At 42.0% G+C, this 27,485-nt stretch overlaps 1 protein-coding gene and 2 long non-coding RNA genes across 6 annotated transcripts in view; 1 reads left to right on the forward strand and 2 right to left on the reverse strand.

The window, feature by feature from the left end:
- LOC135229841 (uncharacterized) overlaps nt 1-27,485 on the reverse strand; it is a 637,733-nt gene that overhangs the window by 544,530 nt on the left and 65,718 nt on the right. The window lies entirely within an intron of this gene.
- LOC135229842 (uncharacterized) overlaps nt 1-27,485 on the forward strand; it is a 590,403-nt gene that overhangs the window by 427,516 nt on the left and 135,402 nt on the right. The window lies entirely within an intron of this gene.
- On the reverse strand, nt 11,379-20,426 carry LOC135229845 (protein FAM170B-like). Its single transcript, XM_064279102.1, has 2 exons — nt 18,628-20,426; nt 11,379-17,919 (listed from the first exon to the last, which is right to left on the reverse strand). The coding sequence occupies exon 1, from the start codon at nt 20,233-20,235 to the stop codon at nt 19,591-19,593; it is 645 nt and encodes a 214-aa protein (XP_064135172.1). The 5' UTR covers nt 20,236-20,426; the 3' UTR covers nt 11,379-17,919; nt 18,628-19,590.

The following is a 27,485-nucleotide window of genomic DNA, read 5'->3' on the forward strand; positions in this document are numbered from 1 at the left end:
TCTTATTGATATAAGAATTTGGTTAATTGCCTACCAAATGACAGGAAATGCTTTCTCAGGGCGCTCCTCCTTATGACCTTATCCATTCCCAATTCCTTCATCTTGTCCTATCACGGCTCTCTTTTCTGGTGGAAACCAGACCCTTTGTTCCGTAACACACATCAATCTGGGACAATTTTTCCTCTCACCCTTATCTAGAGTCTTAGAGAAAGGCCTCTTCCTTGTGTATCACTGTTTCATCCTCTCTGGGTGAAGATGTCCAATCATAGTGATGTTCTGAAGGATCTTTATCCCTTTTCCCAGTTCTTCATGATGCATGACCGTTTGATGACTTGGGGACCCCGGTTTAGTCCAGAATTTCTGTGATAGAGTAGTTCCAGGTGCTCTCCCACAGGATCTCAGATCGACACCCTCTCCAAAAGAGTAGGTGAGATCAGCATGAACGGCATGGCTTCCATAACCCTGTGTGACATCATTCCTGACATTGCTCAGTTCCATGAGCCCACTTTAAATAGAAACACAGCAAAAACAAAAATATGAAACAGTTCAAGTAGGAGCTTGAATACTGCCAGTCCCAGACTGGGAAAAGGGGGCTTAGATATAAAAAAGGAATTGCAACTTTTCTCTGCACTCCATTCGTTACTATCCCTTGGTGGGGAGAGAGAGAGTACAGGGAATCGTTACAGTGTGACCAGGAGTTGATTTGTCCAAAACTTTTCATTTGACTCTCTTGGAATCATGTCTCTCCGGCCCTGGTCATACAATGTCCGCTCTGAACACCTCTCAGGTCTCCTTAGCCTCTGAGGCTTCACACAGGCTCTTCCCCATGACTAGATTTTCTCTCCCATCCCATCTGATGGCCTACTCTCTGGTGAAGCATGGTGGTTAAGAGAACTGACCCCATTGGAACAGATTGGGCTTATGAGCTCACCATAAAATGCTAAGACTCAGGAATTTGTGGTCAGCCAGAATGGGAGGTTTAGGAGTTGACTTGGGGAAAGTCCATGACCTCTGCATCTTCCAGGCTCTGCTTTCACTCTGGAGCCCATTTAGAAAAGGAGCTGGTAAATGGAGACAGCATTTGAGGAAGCAATTAAGAACGTTGGGGTGCTGATGACTTCTCAGAGGAAAATAAAAGTTTCAACAGGGAAATGCTAAGGTCTACTCTTGTATGACTCCAAACTATAAATAGGGACGAGTGGTTGGAAAACAGTAGAACAAAAGATGATCTGCATCTGGTCACAAATGTTTCAGATGCCTCAGTGGCTTCAGCCTGTCTCCTCAGACTTCTCTCTGGAGAAGACATGGGGCTTCCTGGACCCGGGCCTTTTGTCACGCCTTAACTATCCAATCATATTCTCAACTTGGTTCAGACATCACTTCCCTAAATATCCTCCTGGTAGATTTCTTCACTTCTTGCTCCCTACTCCATTGTACCTGCAAAACCCTTTACCACAGCATAAAACACAATTGCATTTACTTTTTGTGGTTAATGTAAGAAATGTCTACACATTCATTCTCTCTCTGTGCCCATGCCTTCTATGAGACTCTGGAGCGCCTTTCATTAGCAGTAGGAGTCTTTCTCCATCCCTTAGTTGGGGCTGACATTATTGTTTTGGACATTGGGATGGTAGAAAACCTGATAAAATGAGAGAGTTGGAAGACTTTACATTGAGACTTCCCTTTTGTTGCTCTTAAACCCTGAGAACTCATGGGAACATCCTCAGGCCAGCCTGCTAGATGATGGAAGACCAGTGGAGGGAGGATCTAGCGGTTTCACTGACTTGATGTTATGAACTGGCTCCCAGCTACCTGGAAGCAAATTGTAGACACATGAGGAAGCCGTGTTGTGAGCCACTGAGGCTGGCCCAGATCAGAAGAGCTCCAGACTGACAACTTGAAAAATTGTGAGCTGGTAAATTGTCGCTCTTTTAAGACACGACAATTTGGGGTCATTTGTAACACAGCAATACATGACTGATACAACTGTTAACTTGGCTGTTTCTCTCACCAGGCATTGAGGGAAATTCTCTGAGTCATTTCATCATCAAGAGCAACTGCCATAGGGTCTCACATGTAGCTGTTATAGTGTAAATGTTTGCTGACTTCATGGATGAATGAATAATATGAATTGTAAGTGAATCAGCACAAATTCATGTGTGCAAGAAAACTTGATATTTCTTTAAATAAACTGAATTCCGACTCAGAGCTCTCGGCTTACAAAATTGGGGTAAAATTTTAACCTTACTTCTTTATAGGGGTATATTTGGTGTTGGTTTATTTTCTAGGTACCCCGGGGTCTAAAGAAGGACCAAGGTTTGGAGATCTTTAACACACCCATCGCCTCAGCCTATGTGGGTGATCTCTCTAGAAGCATTGTCTCTGCTGCTTCCATTCTCAGATGGAGCATGAGAACCTTGGCAGGGCTGGGAACACCATAACGTGGTTTGTCTACTTGTGTGCCTGCATTACCCTTTGAAGTGCTGCCACCTACCCCAGGGCATTATCAAGAAGCAGGCCTCACCCCTTCCCAATGTGTAGGTCTCTGCTGTCTGACTCCCACTCTTCCCCTGGGTTCCAGTTCACTCAGTGTGATTACTCCAATGAGCTGAGACTCTTACAACAGACTCTTCAGAGTCTCGAAGTTTCAGGGCTTTAACTGTGTGTCTAATTACCTCTTGAAATGAGGTAGGGAAGGTTGAAAAACATAGGAAGATTTTATTTTGAATTTAATGTTTCAATAAAATTTCTTGCCATGCATTTTCAAATGGTTCTGCCTAACAATTCCCTCTGTTCTCTTACAAGATGCAGGACAATGAAGAGGGAATGTTTGTTGTGTCATAATCTCCAGGATGCAAAGTGCACATGGGGTCCATTCCCCCCGATGCTCACACTTGAGCACCACACCCACATGAAATCTCTGCAAGTGTTACTGAGTCCCTCACACATCCACAGCGAACAACTTTCAGATTCTCATAAGCAGGAATTATTTGTGTCCTAAGACGAGGAACTCCTTGGAGACCCTACTGTGTCCTACAGGGTCACTGTGAGTCGGAATCGACTGCATGGCATCAGGTTTTGTTTTTGCTTTTTGGGGGGTTGGTTGATGTCAGCTGCAGGATAGAGTTTAAAAAAATGTTGACAGCATAGCAGGTAAAACCAACCAAATGAAACTGAAATGAAATGTCTTTTTCACACTTACTGACCTCACAGTTCCTTCAAAGTGTTTACTTTCCACTGGGTTCAGAGGCGAGAGACACAGCTTGGGACACCTCCAAAATGATACGTCTCCCTCCTGATGTTAGGTAACATTACATACTGTTTGGCTGGTTTATCATCTGACTGTTCCACAAAAATAGAAGGCCCATGCAGGCAGGACCTTTCTGCTGTGTTGGTCAGAGTATCCTGGTTCCTGGCACCTAAGAAGCTTCCAAAAATGATATGTCTGATTGAATGAGTGGGTGGGTTTTTATAAAAACCATGGAAGAGTTCTGTTTATGTAGTTACAATAGTGAAAACAGGCATAAGGAAATGGAGACTAGGACTCGTATAACTCAAAGTTATGTATAATGAAAACAGAACTTGTTAATGAAGAGATAAAAAAATAAGATGTATTAGTAGAATGTACCCCTTCACTTTGGCTGGAGAAAGAGGTGGTAAAATTGGGTTGTTTTCGCCTACTGATTCATAGGTTGTATATATTTAATTGAAATGTTAGTCTTTCGGGAGTCACAAATATTTCTATTGAGATATAATTCACCCGCCATAACATTGCCTTTTATAATGTGCACAATTCTGTGGTTTCTAGTATATGGACAGAGTTGTGCAACAATCACCACTGTCTAGCTTCAGGATATTTTCAGTACCCTGTAAATAAACGCCCTGCATATTAGTAGTCATCCTCATTACTCCTTTCCTTCAAGACGTACCAACTGCTAATCTACATTCTGTCTGTGTTGGTTTGTCTGTCCTGGATATTTCATGTAAATGGAATCATGTACCACGCAGTCATTTCTGTTTGGCTTCTTTCACCTAGCATAACGTTCTCAAGGTCTGTCCATATTGTGCCATGTATTAGTACCTGATGCCTTTTAATGGCTGAGTAATATTCCGTTTTACGAGTATACCACAGTTTATCTATCAGTTCATGACTTTTGGATTCTCTCCACGTTTTGGCTATTTATAAATAATTCTACTATGCAAATTCTTTTGTAAGTTATTATGTGAACGTGCTTCAGTTGTCCTGGATGCATACCTAGGAATGGGATTGCTATCTTGCATGCTAACTCTATGTTTACCTTTCTGAGCAAGTACCTAACTGTTTTCCAAAGCGATTGGATCATGTTACATGTCCACCAGCAATGTATGAGGGTTCCAGTTTCTCCACATCCTCACCACTTGTGTTGTCCATCCTATTGATTTGAGCCATCTTAGTGGTTTTGAAATAATAGTGCGTTTTGGTTTTGATTCGCATTTCCCTAATGACTAATGAGGTTGAGCTTCTTTTCATGTGATTATTGACCATTTCTATACCTTCTTTGGAGAAATGTCTATTCAAATCCTTAGCCTATGAATTTTTCTTCAGATTTTTACCTGTACTTTTGCTTTCTTCATATAGTTTTTGATATGCCTAACATCTATATCTGTATCTTACCAGTTTTAACCTTCACAGCTTTGGGATTTTTAGAAAATCTTTCTCTTTTACCAATAAAAAGCAAAACAAAATCTCTCATAGTTTCTTCTGAAATTTCTATGGTGGCATATTTTACTTTTGAATATGTGATCCTTTTGGAATTTCGTTTCCTGAAAGCTGTGAGAAAAAGGATGAAAATATTTTTACAGGTGATCTAAATGATTACCAAATTGCTGCAAGCACTCCTTTTTGCCTTTTTGCATAAGCCATATCTTAACTGCATTTTCCCATATTCCATATGGAAAAACATTTTTACAGAAGGAGGCCCGCCATTTCCAGCCATTTCATTTTAAGGTTTTGCTTTGCTGGAATAGAAATCCCTTCGATACCTTTTCTACACAGCTGTTCTCATAGCCAATAAAAATTTTGTGTGAGTAGGACTCCTGTGAATTTATAAGATGAAGTTGAATTTTATAACTGGTTCCATGTGGTGCAGCCCAGCAGAAGGACAGACAGAAGCAGTAGCTCCAGAGGGAACAGAAGCTATAAGAACATGAGCCTCTAGAGATTTGCTGCTGCATTTCACAGAAAGCTCTAGACTTTTCTTTATAAGCTTATCATTATATATGGCCATCACCTTAGAACAGACGAGAATAGTGCTTTTTAAGTGAGGCATTCAGGACAGGACTGGAGAAAAATGTAGAACAAAATCCTAATTCAAAAAAAAAAAGCAAAACCCAGAATTGCTAGCTTGACAGAGACTGGAGAAACCCTGAGAATATGACCCCCAGACATCCTTTTTTAGCTCAATAATGAAGTCACTCCTGAGGTTCACCCTTAACCAAAGATTAGACAGGCCCATAAAACAAAATGAGACTCCTGGGGCATACCAGCCCAGGAAGAAGGACTAGAAGGCAGGAGAGGACAGGAAAGCTGGTAATAGGGAACCCAAGTTTAAGAAGAGAGGGTATTGACATATCTTGAAGTTGGTAAACAATGTCGTAAAACAATATATGTCCTAACTGTTTAATGAGAAGCTACTTTGCTCAGTAAACCTTCATCTAAAGAACCGTTAAAAACAAAAGTTAGGCATTCAGAAGGAGGGTGTTCATTCCCTAGGAAATAGTTAGACTTATGTGTTCTGGTGAACATATGTACCCATTTCTACTGGGTATGTATCTAGAAGTAGAATTGCTTGGTCATAGAATATATGGATGTTCACAGCTGTAGTAGATATGGCCAAAGCATTTTTAAAGTGGTTGTACCAAATTACACTTTCACTAGCAGTAGAATAGAATTCCAGTTGCTCCATGTTCTACCAAATAGTTGGTGTTTCCATTTTTTTTTTTTTTATTTTAGCCATTCTGGTGTGCAGGGTTAGGATCACATTGTGAGTTTTTATTAGAATTCCTCTGATAACTGATGTAGTCCCTTTCCATATGTATGCTGGCCATACAGAAATCTTTTATAGAGCGTTCAAGTATTTACTTGGCTTTCTATTGAATTCTTCTTTTTTTTTCTTTATGAATCATCCTTTGTATATTCTGGAACCAAGTTTGTAGTAGGATGTATGTATTGCAAATAACTTCTGCTTCCACATGAATTCACCCTTGTAGCTTGTCATCAACTTTCAAATTAAAAAGCATGCCTTTTACAAAAACAGGCAAATGTATAGAGACGAAAGTTTATAAGGGTTCCCAGGGGCAGGAGGGAGGGAATAAAGGGGTGTTATTGCATATGGAAACTGAGTTTCTGTTTACAATGATTGAAAAATCACACTGATTAAGGGTAGGGTTGCACAACCGATTAATTCCTTTTAATAGTGTGTACACCTGTACAACTCGTTCACTTGGCAAAGGTTTGTGTTATATTTACATCAACAACAAAAATGTATAGCTGCTGAGGCAAAATGATAGTACTGAATTGATGAGATGTATTCTTTTATTATACTCTTCTCTATTTTCTCATTTGTTTTTATAAGAAGTTACTGTTAAAATCAAAGGAAATAAAACGTTTGCATGATGAAAGTGGACAGCAATGACTATTCCACCCATTGTGTCCCTCTGAAGTTTAAATGAGGAACTACATGCCTCCAGCAGACGCCCAGCCTTACTTAGCACTCAGGAAATATTCATTTCTCCCTCTCCTCTGACTCATGGTCTTCTCCCCTTGTTTATTTGCTCTTTTCTGTTTCCAACTGGCTGCATATGACCACCAGGCTTCCTGACTCCATCATTCTGCTTTCCATACCAATGTTATTGTAACCTTGGGATCTTGGGCAGTGGTGAAAGTTACACACTGTCCCTGCTATTACGAAGGGGACAAGGCAGTGCAGGTGGGAGGGGCAGTGGGGAAATTCGGCCTAGAGAAAGGACAGACCACCTTCCAGGAACCACACTGACCTTCAGAGAGCTTTGTTGGCTGTGGTTCACCTGGCCAGCTTGTAGGCGTCAGGGTGCCCTAGGGCTCGGTGTTTAGTCCTCTCTCTCTATTGACACCCTCTGTCTGGAATGCCTCAGTGTGTCCACAGCCATTGGTCTGTAGCTGAGGACGTGAGATTTACACCTCCAGCCATTTCAGCTCCTCCTGGGTGCAGACTTATAGTCAAATATCAGCTTAAATCTCTGTATCGGCCTCTTCATGTATAAAATGTGCATTATAATGGTACATTCCTCATAGGGCTATCATGCAGAACAAATATCTTAGGAAAGGAGAAGCCCTTACAAGAATCCCAGCACCAGCGCATGTACTCAGTAAGTGTTAGCTGTTAGTATTATTACCTGACATCTCCATGTGGATATCTAACAGCTATGCCGTGTTATCAAGGCCACGAAACAATTCTGGTCCCAACTCCATTCCACACTTATCAGTGAATTTCCCAAGGCTTCAGTGATGGGAGTCTGTGTGTTTTTCCACACAATGGACATGGGTGCGAAAGGTTGGCCAGGGTCTTCATAATAAGCTGCTCCAAAGTTCATATGAGTGGCCATTGAGACAAGTTACAACCAACTAATGCGGGAAAAAAATAGAACCACTCCTAGCTGCTCATGCTAGTATTCTCAGTCCAGAATATCTGGTGAGGGCACTATTATGGACTGAATTGTATAACCCCAAAAGGTATGTTGAAATCCTAACCGCCGTACCCGTAAATGTGACCTGATTTGGATATAGAGGATTTTAAAATTATATTAATGAGGCCATACCAGTGTAGGGTGGGTCCTAAACCTAGTCCCTTCTGAGTTATATAAACAGCAGAATAGACGCAGACACACTCAGTGGGAGAGGAAGACAGACAATGGAGCAGATGCACCTACAAGACCAGGAACACAAAGGGTGGCTGGAAGCTGCTAGAAGCTAGAGTAGACATGAGCCATACCCTGAATTGAGGCAGGTAGCCTCCTGAACTGCGAGAAAATAAATTTTTATTCTCTAAAGCCACCCAACTGTGTTATCTTTTTTTTTCCTACGGCAGCACTAGGTAACTAACACACATACCTGTGCTTATAAATCCAGCCCAGTGTAAAATAGTGCTCTCCCCTCCGTGGTCTAACCCACCTGGATCCCGCTGTTTCCCTGTCAGTGTCCTCTGCTTTCACTGAGAGCTGTGACAGAGTTGTCTTGATGCCGCTGCATAGACATTAACTTTATTTTTTACTTTGTATTTATGATTAACTAATATTAATTCTAATATTTTCTATGGTTTTTAAATTTTTCTGTGGAGACATTCCTATAATCTATGAATAATAAGAGTTATACGTTTTCTTTTTGTACTCCAGTGTTAAATATTTAATAGAAATAATGAGAGAAAGCATCCTTATTGCTAATGAATATTAAAGAGAATGTCCCATATTTCACCAGGAACTATCATGCTAGTTGTAGTTTTCCACATTCGGGAACTCCTTTTCTGTTCCATGTTTGCTCAGAGTTCTTATGTCTCAGTGTGGTTGGATTTTATCACTGCCTTTTCACCGTCTCTTGAGGTGAGCCTATGTCTTTTCTTCCTTAACCTACACATGTGGTGAATTAAATTGTTAAACCTTTAATGTTCACTCAAGCTTGCATCCTTTAAATAAACCCCTTTGATCATGGCGTATTACCTGCTTTATACCTTGCTGGATTTCTTTGCCAGCATTTTATGTAGGTTTTTGCATCTCAATTGCTTACTATGCTTGTCCTGTAACTCCTTTTACACCTTCCTTTTCTAATTTGGTATAAATATTAAAGTAGCCTTAGGGAACAAGTTGGGAAGCATCTCATAGTTTTCTCTTCTTTAATGACTGTGTACAAGATTGAAATGATCTGTTTTTTGCGTGTTTGCTGGAACCTGCCTGAAAGTGATCTACCAAACCCAAAACCAGTTGGCCATTGAGTTGATTCCATCTTTGTAGGGAGATCTTGAACTACTGACCCATTTTGTGTAGTGATTAAAGGCCTCTTCTGATGCTACTTTACTTAGAAAATTTTCACTGCATGTTTTAGGCTGTTAGGATTTCATCTTTAAATATTATGTGGTTATCACTGTTTTCCGCCTTATCCAGGTCAATTAATCCCAGATTTTCCGTTTTCCTGAAGTGAGAGTGTGTATCTACTCCTGGTACCAATTCCCTAATCTAAGACTTATTTGCAAAGAAAGATACAACCCAGCCTTGAGTCCATAATGTGAGGTTACAGTCTCATATTATGTGATTTTTTTTGTAGTTGTTTTTTTGTTTTGTTATTTTTTTTCTTTTACATATTCCGTAATTGTTCTTTTTCTTAAAATTTTTTTATTTACTTTTTTTTCTTTTTTCATTTCCCACCTATCTAGCAGTTTTAGGAAACCTGGTGGAGTAGTGGTTAAAAGCTACAGCTGCTAACTAAAAGGTTGGCAGTTCAAGTCCACCGGGCGCTCCTTGGGAACCCTATAGGGCAGTTCTACTCTGTCCTTTATGGTCCCTATGAGTCGGAATGGATTAGACAACAATGAGTTATTGGTTCTAGTGCTTTTAAGGTTGTGCATTTCAGGTTCAGGTCTTTAATCTAGCTGAGAGCCAACTCCGGGTTCAGTGTGGTGAGGTGCTCAGTTGCATCTGTGCATCAAGAGAAGGCGCTTCAAGAACTAGGGGAGAGGGCGGCAGGGATGCTCAGAGAGGGGCACCCGGGAGAGGTGCGGGGTCCTGGGCAGCCCTACCACAAGCTGGCGGGGAGCAGGAAAGAGCTGGCTTCAGGAGCCTTTTGTGACAGTCCCAGCCCACCCATCCCCACCCACACCTAAGACTGGCCAGACTGGCAGGTCCCAACAGAACTCGGGGACCCTAAGGCCATAGAGGGCGAGACCCAGGGTACATACCTGAGCCTGATCACAGCGCATATGATGGGATAGGAGGGCAGAGGAGGCATATGGGGACTTGGGTCCAGACAGTGGACACAGAAGGGTGAGAACTTGTGGTTAGTGTCAGGATCTGAACGTGGAGGCCTTCGAGATGCACTTCCTGGAGGAGAAGGTGAAGCCACAGAGGCCACACTGCCTGGCACCCACCCTGTCCCCTTCCCAGGGCCCCAGACTGGACTCACCGCCTGCGCTGCCCTAGGAGAGCTCCCCATGTGTGGTACTCTTAGTTTGAGGAGCAAGAGAGCCCGCCCTGGTCTAGGCTAGGGAATTTATTTCCTTTGCTCTCATCATGGGTGTGAGCGGACTCTTGTCTGCACAGACGAAAGACGAATTATCAAAATCAGCTCAAGACTCCAGATTTGACTTAGATATCATAAATTAAAACAGAGAAATACAACTTTAGCAATAAGTGCCTGCCTGGAGCCCAAGTTGCATTAAAAAACAAAAAAACCTGAACAAGATCCCAGAGGGAGTGAGTGATAGGAGCCTCCTTCTTTTGCCGCCCTCCTGTGGTCCCAATCTTTCTCTTTTCCCACCTCCCAAGACTGTATCAACTACTCTGAGATTTTTAGAATAAAGATACCCAGGAATATCACTGCTCCCACCCTGTGAGGATTTCCCCAGTGCTGGGTTAGACTAAGACTGAGAATCCTCCAGAGGCTTCCGGGTCCTGTGTACTGGACGATCAACACACCGAGGTTCAGAGCCACTTCATTTTTCCTGCAATTGGGCATGACCCCAGGACATGTCTCTGAGAGTGCTGACACTTCCAGAAGCCAATGACCCCCTCACTGAGTTTCTCTGTCTTGGTCTCAGGATCAGTCAGGACAGCTTGTCACCTCAGGAGTGTTTCTGTTGAAGGAAACCTAAGCAGAACTATGGGTTTGTCCCTCACACCCTGCAAATCTGCCTCCTCTGAGTGGGGCGAGGAGCTACTGAAACATTGAAATCATTAAAACTAGCAGAAGCCACAGCCCATGGTACTGGGAGGGAGAGAGAGGTGGAGAGGTATAAAGACCCAGTTGTGAAGGCGACCAGCGGCCAAGATGTCCGAAGCCGCAAAGCTGACAGAAGCTGAATGGCCTCAAACCCGCTGCTCCTGAGCCCATTTCTTCTTTCAATGGCAAAAGCCTTTCCCTGCTCTTATGCGACTGGGCTGGAAGGGCCTTTGACTTATAACATGAAGCAGCCTCCAGAGCCTCTTGGGGCAAGTGATGGTCAAGGAGGCTCTGCCCAATCCCACCCTGCCCTTCCCAGTTGTCAGAGGACCAGGAATTTCAGTCTTCCAGCTCCTGGGCTGATCTAGTGACTTGTAACAGGATTTCACTGGACCTCGAAACTTTGAAAGATGGGAAATACTGCCTGGGTCCTGGTCTCATTACAGAACTTACATACAGGATAAGAAGAGGAGTTTGGGGCTTGACACCTGACATCTTAGCAAAGGTTTCAGTTTGTTTAGGAGGGAAGAGGTAAAAGAAGGCAGTGTCTACTATGTTCTTTTCCATGTGTTTAGGAAATCCTCACGAAGAGCCTCTCAGGTTAAGGAGTGATGGGAAATGCCTTGGTTTACTCTTAAAATTTGCCCTTGAGGCATTTTCTTCATGGAGGGCATGTAAAATGTTGTCTATTCAAGGAAACACTCTAATTCTTATGTAGACTTTGTACAGAATGACTATGTATGAAAACTAAACTTGGTACTTCAGCAAAGAGGTTACTTCTCAGGGAAGGCCCATGGGGAAGTTTGTACCAAATTCTGCGGTGCTGCCATTATTCCAAGGAGCCCTGGTGGTGCAAAGTTTAAGTGCTTGACTGCTAACCGAAAGGTCAATGGTTTGAACCCACCCAAAGGCTCAAAGGAGTAAACATCTGGCAATCCTCTCCCATTAAGCTTAAAACTCAGGAAACCCTGTTGGGACAGTATTGCCTTCACTCTGGGCCTCAATGACTCAGAAATCCACTCGATAGCACCTAGCAACAAGAACAACAAGCCATTGCTCCCAATGTGCCTGAAACGCCTCTCTGGGGAAGGCCGGCCTTCAGAGCCAGCTCATGGCCACATCGGAATTGAGACTCATTTTTTGTTACCACACCTTATTTTGGGTCCCAAAATTTAGTTTCCATTTTATTCACCAGACTTGACTACAGACATCTTTCAGATATTGTCAAAATTAATTCTATTCTCTAGTAATGATTTTCTGTCAAGAGTATGTTCCCAAGCATTTCCAAGAGACTGGAAAAACTTTCCAAAGAGTCATGTCCAGCGCCATGTTGTGCAGTGACTACAGTATTAACACAGTATATTTACCCACATAGTTCCCATGTTTTCTGCTTTCCTGAAATACGGGTGAAATTCCAAGTCTACCTCCTGAAGCACTTCCATTAGAGTCTCGTTTGGGAGAAGTCTGGTGGCGATGAATTCTCTCAGTTTTCCTTCGCTAAGAATGGCACTATTTTTTCTTTACTCCTGAAGGTAATGATTGGATATAGAAATCTGGGGTAATGTTTCTGATCTTTCAGTGTTGAAAAAATGTTTTTTCACAACATTTCAGCCTCTGTGGTTTTCTGATAATGAAGAAAGAGTCAGTGAAATTATTTTTCCCATGTGAAATCTATTGTTTTCTCTCTAGCTTCTTCCTGGGTATTTTGTTGATCTTTGTTATTCTGCAGTTGATTATGATGTACTGTATTTTTGTGCAAATAATGCACACATTATAGATATTCTTTGCCAACTGAGCCTTCCCCTTCCCGGGTACTCTTATGAGAATGGTGCCTAATTTTATTTATTTTTTTTATATGTTGGTGTAAAAAACTAGCATAGCATACTTGCAAATATGCCGGTTTGGGGGGAGGGGAGCGTGTGATTTGCAAAAAACACGTAACACAATATTTGCATAAAAATATATTTTCACATAGAATTCTTTAGGATTAACCTGTTGGGGTTTGCTGACCTTCTGAAGCTGTAAGTTTACGTCTTTCATCAAATTTGGAAAGTGTTTGCCCAGTATTTCATCAAATATGTTTTCCTACAGCACACATTTTCTCCACTTCTTCTGGAGTTCTAATAAATAAACAGACTTTTTCTCTAATTCTTGAGGCTCTGTTCATTTTTTTCCATATTTTTTCTCTCTTTTCAGAGTAAATATTTTAAACTCATCTTTTTTTCTCAGTCATCACCATTCTGCTCTTGAAACTATCAAATGAATTTTATTTCTACCATGTATTTTTACCATGTAAAATTTTCCTTTGCAAATAGCACCTATTATCTTTCCATTTATTTAAAAAGTGTCCGTGTTATTTCTTGGAGAATGATTAGAATAGCATTTTAAAATCTGTGTCTTATGATTTCAAGACTACAAGTCTGGCTTAATTTTATGAGAATTTTTTTCTTTTTTGTTTTTTGTTTTTAGCAGTCTATTGACCCAGTTATGTTCAGGCTCCAAGTTCTGTCCCATCTTCTGTATTCTATGGTTCAAATGTAAGTTCAATTTTTGAAGGCTTTGCAGCTGTATTCAGATCTAATCTATGTGAGCCCCACTCAGTCTGGAACCTTGATGGTGTTCTAACCCATAGGGCGCCTCTTAAAGGATTTGATAATGCTTCTTAGAGTCAGGGCAATGCAGATGCATCTGGGGGGTGAACCAGGATTTCATAGCAAGTCTGCAGAATCTCTTTCTTGCACAGTCTCCTCTCTTTATTTCTCTGCTGCTGTCTGAGTTCTGAAGGAGTGCTTTCCTGGCCCACTGGCAGGAATGCTGGGGCTTTAATCTCTTCATTCTGTTGTACACATAAGTGACTGGTTCTACCTATGGGGCCAAAGCACTGGATGGACAACCAGCCAAAAGGCTGGCAGTTGGAACCTGTCAAGAAGCACCTCAAAAGACAAGCCTGGTGATCTGCTTTTGAAAAGTCTCAGCCTTTGAGGTAGAATTGACTAGGTGCCAGTTAACAGCAGAGAGAGAGAAAATGTAATGGAGCTTTCTCTACAATATTTGGTTCTTCCATACTCTGGTCAGAGAGAAGGATTCTCCTCTGCCAGAGTTTCAGGTGTCTGCCCACCTGCCCGTCTCTCTCCTTTATGGACCCTCTATCCCATTTATATGAGAGAGGGCTTCTCTTGGAGCTATTTCTGTCCACAACGGATGTGCAGCTCTGGGATTTGGGCTCATTTAATTTCAACCTCTGGAATGTTCATACTCTTTGTTCTGGTTTCCCGCCACCTCCCCAATCCACCTTCAACAGTTTCCCTTGCAGAATCCTCAGATAGAGTCCCATGCATTTGTCCAGATACTTAGCTGTCAGATACCAGCATAGCCACCGGGGAAGTGCTGGTTGTGGTTGAGGGGGAGGGACTGTACACTGAAGGAGCTGCAAGATCTGGCTGCCTTGTGTGAGCAGGACGGGGGTGTGCTGAGGGACGAGTGCTGAAGGTGCTGAGTCAAGGGGAGTTTAATATAAAGTTGGGTCAAGGAGAGTTTGTTGACAAGGATTTATTGCCGTAGCAAGGGTTCTGGAAATGGGTTTAATATGCTGTGGGATTGCTTTTGGAAGGTTGGAAAAGGCAACGGCCCAAATTCTATGAAATCGAAATGCCAGACCTACTGTGTCGGGTGTTGGAAGAAGAAATAAAAGCCTCCAATATGTGGGCATTTCTTGGAGGTCCTGAAGGACACCCATTTCATCAAAAGAATAAGGAACGTGGAGATGAGGGGAGCACCAGCAACATGGAGCTTATCCAATATGTATCCTTTGCAGGGGGTCCCTGGGTGCCACAAACAGTTAAGTGTTCTATACTAGCTGAAAGTTTGGAGGTTTGAACCTAACCAAAAGAACCTCAGAAGACAGTCCTGACGATCTGCTTTTAAAGGATCACAGCCTTGAAAACCCTATTGAACACTTGTACTATGCCCACATGGGGTTGTCATGAGTTAGAAATGACTTGATGACAGCTAACAAGAACAATTCTCTATAGGATCAGGTTTTAGTGGGAGCTGGGCTGCCTAGTAGCAATGTAAATCCCAGCTGAACAGAGGCCAGGTGGAAGTACTTAACTGTCAGAAACAAGTCGTGTGTAGATTACCATAAAGGTCAGTAGCTCAGAGTATTAGTTATCTCTTGGTGCATAACAAATTCTCCCCAAACTTATCAGGTGTGAGATAAATGGAAAAATATTAAACCCATTCCGATAAATTTGGAACTAGACAAAAATTTTGCTATCACTCAACATAGTTTTTAGGTGAAGGAATAAACTAGAAAATTTAAATAACTAGTACAAGTATTAAAAGAGATATTTAAAATAATGATGATATAATTATATACCTGCATAAAAGACAAATGCATCAAAATCAATGGTTTCTCTCCAGTATAGAATAAGGGTCTAAAATTGGCAAGGGTGGGAAGGGCAGACCGTTCTCTTTCCCTTACTACTTGACTGTACCACACTGTGTCCAAAACTGTAAAATATTTAGCAAAACATTGTTTTAACCAGAGCAGCAAAGGACCTCTATGAGGGAAAACAGTGTATTAAAGTACATAAAATGAAACCTGAATATATGCAAAAATATGCCATATTTTCAAATGGAACGTCTTGTCGATTAAATGGAGGTCCTTAAAACTAATATATAAGTGGAATGCATTTCTAGCCAGAATATTAAGATAGTTGTTTTTGAACTGTATACAGTAATCATATGCTACAAATACTACAGTAGATAACAAAGAATAGATAACAAAGAATATTCCTGTTGTTACGAGACTTGGAGGCAATTTTTGACTCAAAGCCATCCCATTTGACTGCCCCATAGGGTTTTCTAGGTTGTAATCATTATGGGAGCAGAACACCAGGTCTTTCTCCCTTGGGGACACCTGGTGGGTTCGACCTGCCACACTTTCTTTGGACTAGCAGTTGAGCACTTAATCGCTGCAAAACCAGGGCGGTTTTACCAAAGTAAAACATGAAAAAGCAGGATAGTGACAGGTGTCTACCTCTTCGGGTAACAGAACAAATTGATATTACATAGCATAGAAGCTGACAAGTCGACCAATGAAACAAAATCTGTTAAGAAGTCACAATAACTTACAAAGGTCGTATTTCAAGAAAATTATATTTATTTAATAAATGGTGCTGACTCAAGTGATCGTTCTGGGGCACAAAGCTTGCAAAAATGTGATACACAAATCATAGATTTGGGAAATCATGTGAAATGGAGATGACAAGCCTTAATAACAATTTCCATTTTACACAGAAGGATAAAAGTTATGCACTTGAACAATGAGCAGTGAATTCAAACAGTTCATTCAGAGTAAATCCACATGCCCAGTAAACATAGTCCAAGTTCAGAAAATATCAAACTGCCAGTGAAACTGGCACAATTTGAAAATCAGCACCACCTATAGCTGGCTGGGCTGTGGGGAGAAGGATGCCCTGAGAGGTGGCTGGAGAGGTGCATTATGGCAGCCTCTAGGGGAAAGATATGGCCATGACTCTGTACTTTTAACATTCTTTGAATTGGAAATCTCACTCTGTGGAGTCTATTCCACAGAAACAAATCCTGTAGTACACAAACGATAGTTATTATTAATATGACGAAACTTTGACTGTCCATTGATGGTGGAATGATAGATAACTTATGGTAAAGCTACATCCTCAATAAAACAGGGAGTCATTAGAATGAAAAAGAGTTGTAGTAGTTGAGTGGGAGAAATCTCTATGAAGTATTATGGAAGTATTACTGAAACAATCAAGGTGCAGAGAAGTGTATATAAAATGAGCACATCTGGGTTAAACAATATCAATTGTTTGAATATGCTTGAATACCTGTGTATGTTTATGTGTGTGTATAAATGAGAAGACGAGGGTACATGCAAGTCTGTGTGGGCTTGTTTAAGCAAGGATAGGAGAGACTACTTACCACATTGTTAACCTGAATTACCTTGGATTCACTTGTGGGAAAGAACAGGGGGAGGAGAGTTAGAACATGCAGGAAGAGTGGACTTAAAAAGCATGGATGATAATGTTTCCATTTTAGTGGTGTTATGTATGGACAAATAAATCTGTCTTGAGCAGAGAAAGCCAGAATATTCCTTAGAAGTAAGGATGGCTTTGGACATCTTATCAAGAGGGACCAGTCCCTGGAAAAGGACATCATGCTTAGTAAAGCAGAGGTCCAGGGAAAAAGAGGAAGACCCTCAATGAGATTGATACAATGGCTGCAACAGTGTGCTCAAATATAGCAACGATTATTAGGATTGCAGTGACCGGCCGAGTTTTGTTCTGTGGTGCCTAGGGTCACTGTGAGTCAGAACTGACTTGATAGCTTCTAACAACAACATGTACAAGTCCAGATAAAGTGTACTGAATTGATATCATCTATTTAAATTATTCATGTAAGTTAAAGACCCAAAAATATAGTGTTAGTGCCATATCTAATGACTTACAGAGAATCAAGGTAGAATGTCAAGTGAAAGAAGGGGCAAGAGCAATGTGGATAGAGTGAGACCAAGTTTCCATAAAAGCAAACATCCCAGCAGATGTACTTGTGTACCTGTGACTGTGTATATGTGTCCCTGCAGAGAAGTGTAGGGAAGGACACATATGTGTCTATTAACATTGGATACCTTGTGGGAGTGGGAGCAAATTACATACGAGGGTGGGACCCTGACATAACTTTTTTGTCATACAAATCTGTAATCTCGAAAATGTAATAAAAAACAATTTCAGAACTTTGGAAGTTGATAAACATCATAGATACATGTATATTTTAATGTGTTTCGTTAGATATTTTAAATAGGTGAAAATTTTCTATAATGACAGACAAAAGATTTTAATCACTGGAAGGAGAGCACACCACAGACAGTAATAATCAGATCCAGTGCATTTCTTCTTGTTCTTGGAACCAGTGAGCTCTTCTGGTCTCTATAACTGGAAATGACCAAAAATAATTTTGGGAAGTCAGTAGAGTTACCCCTCAAACACGTTTGCAAGCACATGTCTACAGCTAAATGTAGAAGGCTGGACACCATGTGCGATTCACTAGGTAACTCATGAGGCTCCGGAAAATTCTCTTTCCTGGATGTGCTGGTACCACCTCCTCCCTGCCTTGACCCACTGTATAACCCGCCTTTGTGCATTCGAGGCCCTTTTCAGGTCTGAGCCTAGAGCATAGAGGACATCAACCGGGAAAGTAGCTTTTAAGAAGAAAGATGTTGATCAAAAGACTTCAGAAAGCAGTACCTCCCCAGCCAGCCTCTCCCCAGCCTGGGAATGCCAACCCCTCCCACCCTGATACCTCTGAGAATCTCTGATTTTTTGTTCTGGATCCTTAGGAGACTGCAGAATTTACCTGGTCTGAACACCTTGGCTCTTCTCTGCCTGTGGCCCTCTCCCTCACAGGAGCTGTCTCTGTCACTCTGAGGCATACACACAGGACAGACTGTGGATGGAGGTGCCCATCCTAGAGGTCCTGCCCTCCTTTCCTCTGCCCTCTGAGGTCTCATCGCCCAGAGAGATGGATACATCCCTGTCATGTCCAGGGCTTCCCCACACCTGGGATTTGATGTTGTGACTGAGACTTGGTCTTTTTTGTCCACTGTTGAGCCTGGGCCTGAATTTCCCTCTTCACATCCATACCTGTGTTCTCGCTCTTCTCCCCAGGTTAAGAACCCTCTCCTCTCTTTTGCTTCTTTCATCTCAGATGGCCTTTTTCTTCCAGTTCTTTGACCTCGGGACAGAACAGATTTGACCACGGGGGGGGGGGGGGAATTAACGAGATTTATTGACGTGTCAAGAACTGGAATGTACAGCTTTATTTAAAGGAGAAGAAAAAGTTCCAAAGCTCTACCCCTTACCCGAGGACATACTCTACAAGAAATACCCTGTAAGCACTGGATCAACTCTTATCCAGAAATGGTTAACACCCAGGGGGATTTTTCTACACCACTTCCCACTTACATTCCCCTAATGAGGCAACAACAATGCATCCTAATCAGAACCCCAAATTCACCCTAGGAGACCAGAAGACATGGCTGGGGTGAATTCATTTTCCTTCACCGGGCCCTCCTCTCCTCCTGCCAAGCCTTACCTCTTTCTCTGCCTGTATGCTGCTGGGAAGGGACCCAGAGTCCTTGGTTTAGGGCTTTATGCCCACTGCTCACCTGCAGGCAGGTTTCCTGACACCCTGCCATCTCTCTGATTCTTTCTCCTCCAAAGAACTCACTGATACCCCCTTCACCATCACACCTCACCAGGGTCCCCCTTAGCCTCCCAAGTCCCACTGAAATCCCATTCCCCTTTCCCTACTTACTCTGTGCTCATCCTTAGGGGTCCCAAGACCTCACCATCAAGATGAGGCCTGTCCTGTCCTCTCCTGGGCCAGGGGAGCCTCTGAGGGGACCTGGTGTCTGTGTTCAGCTATCTGGGGCTTCTTCCTTAGGGCTGGAGGTCTTTGTGCCCTTAGGGTGGAAGGCTGGTGGTCACAGGGGAAGGAGGCTAAGATCTTCCAGGGGAGCTGGGTTAAACGAACCTGAATGGAGGTCTCTCATGAAGGGCCCTCGTTTCCAGCCCAAAGGCCCTGCTCCTCCTAGTCCCAGGGTGCTAGCAGGTCTTTAGGTCCTTCCCCCTCTGGCCTTGGTGCTGCACCTTCTGCGGCCTGGCCTGCCTCTGCAGCCTGTCCAGCTGGTGCCTCAGCCTCTTCAATTCTTCTCTCTGCTTCTCCAGCTGCTCCTCCAGGCGCCTGCAGACTGCTCTCATCTCCCTCACCTCCCTCTTCTTGGAGGCCATCAGGTAACGCCTGGCCAGCAGGTGGCAGCGTTGGGGCCTCCCCTGGACTGAGCCTGGCAGCGGCCTCTCCAGCAGCTCTTGAAAGAAGACCCGGCAGCTGAAGCTCTGGCTCACACCATGCGCCGCGTGCGCAACCAGGGCCTCCCGGGACTGGAACAGGCGGCCGCAGGCCACGCAGCGGAAGCCGCGCTCACGGGTCACCAGCCACTCCGGGGTGGCTGCGCGGGGGCTCTCCCCATGCTTCTCCCCTTGGTCGGTGGGGTCCGAAGTACAGGTCTGGGGCCCCTCCTGCCAGGGCTCCAGGGTGCTGACCAGGGACTCAGTGTTGGCCAGACTGGGGGCAGAGCCGATGGTGCTCTCCTCAGAGAGCTCAGCCTCAAAGACCTGGGGCATCTTGCCCACGGGGGCAAAGGAGGTTTTGGTCTGCCAAGCGACCGCCGCCCCCTTGACTGTGCGCATCTGGGTGAAATATGCGCACCTGACCCATTGTTTCTCTGAAGTAGCCCTGTAGCTGGAGGAGTGAGAGGTCTGCTCGGTAGAAGATGAAGGAAAAGGGCTCTCTGATGCTTTTGGAATCTTCCTGGGCCTGGAACTTGGGCTTTTTGCTTGGGATGTTGTTGATTCTTGGGCATTTTCCTCTTGGATAGAGACCTCTGAGAATAGTAGATTCAGTTGAGCTTTCAGGGTCCTTATCCTCACCTGTGACCCCAAAGCTTTGGTCATAGGGACCCCTGGAGGCCTCTCCATCACCATATCCTCCACCTCTGCAGACCCCATGGTTTCTTTCTTCTTCCCCAGAGACCCACCACCCTTTGGGGGCACTGCTGTGGAAGACAAAGTCTCCATTGTAAAGTGGCACTGTTTATGGTAGTTCATTTTTTAAGAAATTATTTTTCTTTAATTCCACATTTATTGAATTCCAATGAATTTGTTCCTTCGGAACTTAGAAATGACCTCATTCCCCTGAAACTTCATAATAAATGTGTGACGTCATTGAAAGAAGTTTTCTATGAGGGTGATTTTCTTAGTAAATTTGGGGTGTAAACGCTCAAAGGAGAGCAATGCTCACCTCTTTTCAACCTCTTTTACTGAAAGGCTGTTTTACGGAGAAGTTATACTTAAAGAGAAGAATGCGTATATTTAGTTAAGACTCTTACGTGTATACCTCTTTCTTGTACCCTTCTTAACCAAGCTACAGTAGGGGATTAAAGTTGCTTTTCTCGGAATAGAAGCCCTTGTCCTTATTAGAGGAACTCCTTCAGCGTGAGGCAGAAAGAGATATCCGTATCTGAGAACCTGATGCCAGAAACCTCAGACAGACAGCACACAACCACCTTAACTGGGTGTGTCTGGGTGGGTTGCCTATGTCAACCTAAAGGTCTGTGTATGTTTGTGAATATGTGGGAAAGACTGTAGACTTCAGGATCCAGAAAGAGATAGAGCTAGGTCATGTGTGTTGGATGGAGGGAAAGCTCCAAAGACAAGATCCAGAAACGGAACCTGCCAGCAGTGTGTTAGAGGGGTACAGAGACCAAGGAGGGAGCAGGAAGCAGGGCTCAGCTACCAAAGGGCAGAATGGGGCAGCAACAGAAAAGACAAAGGTGGTACACTAGTTGGAGAAAGGATGGAGAACTGGGAATGATAGCAGAAACTGAGGTTAGCTATAGTTGGAATTTGAAAATTCTTTCTTGCTAGGCTTTGAAAACATCATGCTGATTGAAGAAAGTTAGTCATAAAAGGACAACTACTGTATGATCTTACTTGTATGAAATAAGCAAATATATAGAAACCGAAGATTATTGGGGGTTGCCAGCTGTGACAGGGAGGCGGGAAGGGTCTGAAATCTTTCACTGTCTCATCTCATGCTGTCATTCTTAATCTCTTTATACTCTCAATACTTTTTCTTTTTAAATTTATAACATTTCTATTACTTAATCACCATATAACTTGAGTTTTAAATTCAAAAAAAGAGAAATGAGTAAGAGAAGGTGCCACTGTGCAATACTTTGTGTCAGCTAGGCATCAGGGAACCAGAGTGACAGAATGCACTTCTTCTTTGCGGAAAGCTTGAGGAGAGTCATGGCAGCTACAATGACCATGTCATATAGACACTCCAGTAAAAGGGCTGGTTAACTAGAACTTTGGAAATTGGGTGAGTGGGTAGAAAGGAATGCATTGCAGAGAAACTGAAGATATATATGTATGTACATATATGTGAATTAAAATAACTTTGTGTAGCTAGTAATTGGCAATGATAATTCATCATGGATTTCTGAGCAGAAGATCCAGGTAATGATACCTGACTTCAGGAAAGTTTGCTTTGGCATTATTGTGCACAGAACACCCAAGGAAGAAATACAGCCCCTCAACGGGAGCTGATGCACTGCTTCAGCAAATCTTAGGATATAAGTTTAGAAGAAAAGCATCATCTCCCGAAGGTCATAAAAGTTGTTTGTGAGTATATACTAGATTTTCTTTTATTTTTTTTTATTGTGCTTTAAGTGAAAAGTTACAATCCACGTCAGTTTCTCATACAAAAACTTATGTACACATTGTTATGTGACCCTAGTTGCTCTCACTGCAATGTGACAGCACACTCCTTCTCTCCACCTGTGTTCCCTGTGTCCATTGAACCAGCTCCTGTTCTCCTCTCCCTCCTCACCTTGACTCCAGATAGGAGCTGTCCATATAGTCTCATGTGTCTACTTAAGCTAAGAATCACACTCCTCACCAGTATCATTTTATGTCCTATAGTCTAATCTTTGTCTGAAGAGTTGGTTTCAAGAATGGTTTTAGTTTTGACAGACAGTGTGGGGGTCATGACCTCTGGGGTACCTCCATCTCAGTCAGACCGTTATGTCTGGTCTTTTTACTGGAATCTGAGGTCTGCATCCCACTTTCCTCCTGCTTCATCAGGGATTCTCTGCTATGTTCCCTTTCAGTGCAGTCATTGGTGGTAGCCAGGCACCATCTGGTTCTTCTGGTCTCAGGCTGATGGAGTCTCTGCTTTATGTAGCCCTTTCTGTCTCTTGGGCACCCCTTGGACACAGTCCCCTGGAGGGACAGTGGCAGGGCTGGCAGTAGCAGTCAGGATGCAGTTTCCTCCGGGGGAGACAGCAAGTCTCACAGTCTACTCACAACTCCGGAACCAGAGAAGAGCAGTGTTGTTGGCAAAAGCTAAGTACTTGCATTCGTTTTACTGTGCGCTCAGCCCCCAAGACAGCTTCAGTAGCTGTAGATCTCCCTGCACCTGAGATAGGTGTTGCTGTGCAGCCTGAGCCATTCTCCTGGCCTTGGAGAAGGAATAAATTAACAATTGGGGGAAAAGATAATCTGCCAGCTCCACTAAGCTGGGAAGCTCAGGACAGAAGAAGCTCCTTTCCAGGCACAAATGCTCCATGGACTTTGAATACCTTTCACCCCTGCATGGACCTGTGTAGGCCCATTTCGGTAGATTAGGCCCTTGTTACTGCAGTGGTGTATGTGCTGGGTATCCAACTTCAACTGTTTCACCTTCTGGTGGAGAGGTGTGTTTTTGATGTTTGACACTGCTCTGCCTATTAAACAGGGTCCTCACCTACCTACGTTGGGGGCCTGAGGACTGGTGGCTCCACCCACATCATCTAGACACCCACAACAGGGGTCCAAGGATAACAGGTGCCTCCCAGTCCTTACAAACAAAAGCGTAGGGTGCCTGTGGTCTGACTGCAGAACCCACCTACCTGTGCACTATAGAAACAGAGGTGCACTTTCCTCACAGATACTTGGGAGATGGTTCTCAGCAACCGTCTTTGTTCAGAGTGTGACCCCCTGCTGCAAGCAGATACCTGTGTCTACAACAATCACCCCTCCCCATATAAGACTATAGGACGTGAGGACCTACAATTGATGACCAACTACCTAGACACCTGAGCTGAATCTATACAAGAAAAGTGAATGGACTCCTAGGCTCATATACCTGGTAACAGGTCGAGCCATCTGGTGACAGGATGTTAAATCTTGAAAGTTGCAAATGATCAAGCAAGCTCACTCAAGCAGCCTATTTGGGCATATCAAAACAAAACAAAGCAAAAAGCTAGGATACAGTAGGCAAAAGTAAAAAAATAAAATAAAATAACTTATAGATGGCTCAGAGACAGCAGTCAATATCAAATCACATAAAGAAGCAGACCATGATCACTTCAACAATCTCTCAAAACAAAGAATCAAGGAATCTTCCAGATGAAGGTGTTTTCCTGGAATTACCAGATGTAGAATACAAAAGGTTAATATACAGAACTTTCAAGAGATCAGGGAGATCAGGCAAAATGCAGAACAAGCCAAAGAACACACAGATAAAGTAGCTGAAGAAACTAAAAAGTTTACTCAAGAACATAAAGAAAAATTTAATAGGCTGCAACAATCCATAGAAAGAAAGCAATCAGGAATTCAGGAGATTAACAATAAAATTACAGAATTAGACAACTCAGTAGACAGAGGAACAGTATTGACGAAATGGAAAGCAGAATTGGTGAGATTGAAGATAAATAACGTGGCACCAATATATTTGATGAAAAATCAGATAAAATTATTTTTAAAAAACATGAAGAAACCCTAAGAATCATGTGGGGCTCTATCAAGAGAAATAACCTATGAGTGATTGAAGTATCAGATTAGGGAGGGATAACAGAAAAGACAGAGAGAATTGTTGAAGATTTGTTGGCAGAAAACTTCCTTGATACCATGAAAGATGACTCATTGAACCCCACATAAGGTAGATCTCAAAAGAAAGTCACCCAGACATATTATAAAGAAACTTGCCAAAACCAAAGACAAAGAGAGAATTTTAAGAGTGGCTAGGAATAAATGAAAAGTCACCTACAAAGGAGACTCAATAAGAATAAGCTCAGACTACTCGAGAGAAACCATGCAGGGAAGAAGGCAATGGGATGACTTATATAAAGTGATGAAGGAAAAAAATTGCCAGCCAGCATCATATTATATCCAGCAAAACCGTCTCTCAAATATGAAGGTGAAATTAGGACATTTCCAGATAAACAGAAGATTAAGGAATTTGTTAAAAAAAAAAAAAAACCTACAAGAAGTACTAAAGAGGGTTTTCTGATAGAAAATCAACAATATCAGATATCAACCCAAGATTAGAATGCAGGACAGAGCAACCAGATATCAACCCAGGCAGGGAAATTACAAAAATAAATCAAGATAAAAAAATGCTCAGAACAGGGAAACAGTGATGTTATTATGTAAAGGATGACAATACTAAAATAATAAAGAGGGAGTGAAAAATGTAGTCATAGATCTTTCACACACAGAGATAGTCAAGGGGATAGAAAGATGTAAAAGTTAGGTTTAAACTTAGAAAAATAATGGCAAATATTAAGGTAACCAAAAAGGAGACTAACAATCCTACACATCGAAATAAAATACAAGAAAAACATAACAACTCGGGAAAAAAAAAAAATCAACAATGAATAAGAGGAAAAGACAATATACAAAGAATAACTACTCAGTACAAAAAATTAAGCAGAAAAAAGAAACTCGACAACATACAAAAAAAGATATCAAAATGATGGCAGAAAACTCATAACTACCATAATTACACTGAATGTAAATGGACTAAATGCACCAATAGAGACAGAGAGTGAAAGAATGGATTAAAAAACACGATCCATCTATATGCTGCCTACAAGAGACACTCCTTAAAGACACAAACAAACTAAAACCAAAGGATGGCAAAAATATATATCAAGCAAACAACAATCAAAAAAGAGCAAGAATGGCAATATCAATTTCTGACAAAATAGACTTTAAAGTTAAATTCACCAAAAAGGATAAGGAAGGACACTATATAATGATTAAACAGACAACATACCAGGAGGATATCACCATATTAAATATATACACACCCAATGACAGGGCTTCAAGATACATAAAACAAACTCTAACAGCATTGTAAAGTGAGATACACAGCTCCACAATAATATTAGCTGACTTCGACATACCACTTTGGTGAAGAACAGAACATTCAGAAAGAAGCTCAGTAAAGACATGGAAAATCTAAATGCCACAATCAACCAACTTGACTTCACATACATATACAGAACACTCCACCCAACAGCAGCCAAGTATACTTTCTTTTCCAATGCATATGGAACATTCTCTGGGAGAGACCACATATTAGGCCATGAAGCACACCTTAACAGAGTCCAATACATCAAAATATTGCAAAGCATCTTCTCTGACCAGGAAGCTATAAAAGTAGAAATCAAAAACAAAAAAAAAAAAGCAGGGAAATGAAATCAACCACTCAGAACCTGAGCATACCTTGCTTAAAAACGACTGGGTTATAGAAGAAATTAAGGATGGAATAAAGAAATTCACAGTATCCAATGAGAATGAAAACACTTCCTACCAGAACCTTTGAGACACAGGTAAAGCATGCTCAGAGGTCAATTTATAGCAATACATGCACACATTCAAAAAGGAGAAAGGGCCAAAATCAAAGAATTATCCCTACAACTTGAACAAATAAAAAGAGAGCAACAAAAGAAACCCTCAGTCATCAGAAGAAATTAAATAATAAAAAGTAGAGCAGAATTAAATGAAATAGAGAACAGAAAAAAAAGTTGAAAGAGTTAACAAGACCAAAAGCTGGTTCTTTGAAAAAATTAACAAAATTGCTAAAACATTGGCCAAACTGACAGAAGAAAAAAAGGAGAAGAAGCAAATTACCCAACATCACAACAGACCCAACTGAAATTAAAAGAATCATATCAGATTAGTATGAAAAATCATACTCTAACAGCTTTGAAAACCTAGAAGAAATGGATGAATTTCTAGAAACACATTGCCTACCTAAACTAACAGAAACAGAGGTAGAACAATTAAATAAACCCATAACAGAAGGAGAGGTTGAAAAAGGTAATTAAAAAAATTAAAAATCTCCCAACAACAACAACAACAAAGCCCTGGCCCTGACAGCTTCCCCGGTGAGTTCTACCAAACTTTCAGGGAAGAGTTAACAGTACTACTAGTAAAGGTATTTTAGAGCATTGAAAAAGATGGAATACTCCCAAACTCATTCTATGAAGCCAGCATATCCCTGATACCAAAACCAGGTAAAGACACCACACACACACACACAAAATTACAGACCTATATTCCTCATGAACTTAGATGCAAAAAACCTCCACAAAATTCTACCCAATAGAATTCAATAACATATCAAAAAAATAATTCACCATGACCACATGGGATTCATACTAGGTATGCAGGGATGGTTCAACATTAGAAGAACAATCGAAGTAATCCACCATATAGGTAAAACAAAGGACAAGAACCACATGATCTTATCAATTGATGCAGAAAAGGCATTTGACAAAGTCCAACACCCATTCATGATAAAAACTCTCAGAAAATAGGAATAGAAGGAAAATTCCTCAACACAATAAAGGGCATTTATATAAAGCCAACAGCCAACATCACCCTAAATGGAGAGACTCTGAAAGCACTCCCTTGAGATGGGGAACCAGACAAGGATGCCCTTTATCACGACTCTTATTCAACAGTGTGCTGGAGCTCCTAGCCAGAGCAATTGGGCCAGATAAAGAAATAAAGGGCATCCAGATTGGTAAAGAAGAAATAAAAGTATTTCTATTTGCAGATGACTTGATCTTATACAGAGAAAACCCAAAAGAATCCTCAAGAAA

The sequence above is a fragment of the Loxodonta africana genome, unplaced genomic scaffold (genome assembly GCF_030014295.1).
Source record: "Loxodonta africana isolate mLoxAfr1 unplaced genomic scaffold, mLoxAfr1.hap2 scaffold_56, whole genome shotgun sequence".
Taxonomy (NCBI): domain Eukaryota; kingdom Metazoa; phylum Chordata; class Mammalia; order Proboscidea; family Elephantidae; genus Loxodonta; species Loxodonta africana.

Coding starts and splice junctions, on each gene's coding strand:
- LOC135229845 (XM_064279102.1), bottom strand. CDS start 20,235: ATGCGCACAGTCAAGGGGGCGGCGGTCGCTTGGCAGACCAAAACCTCC.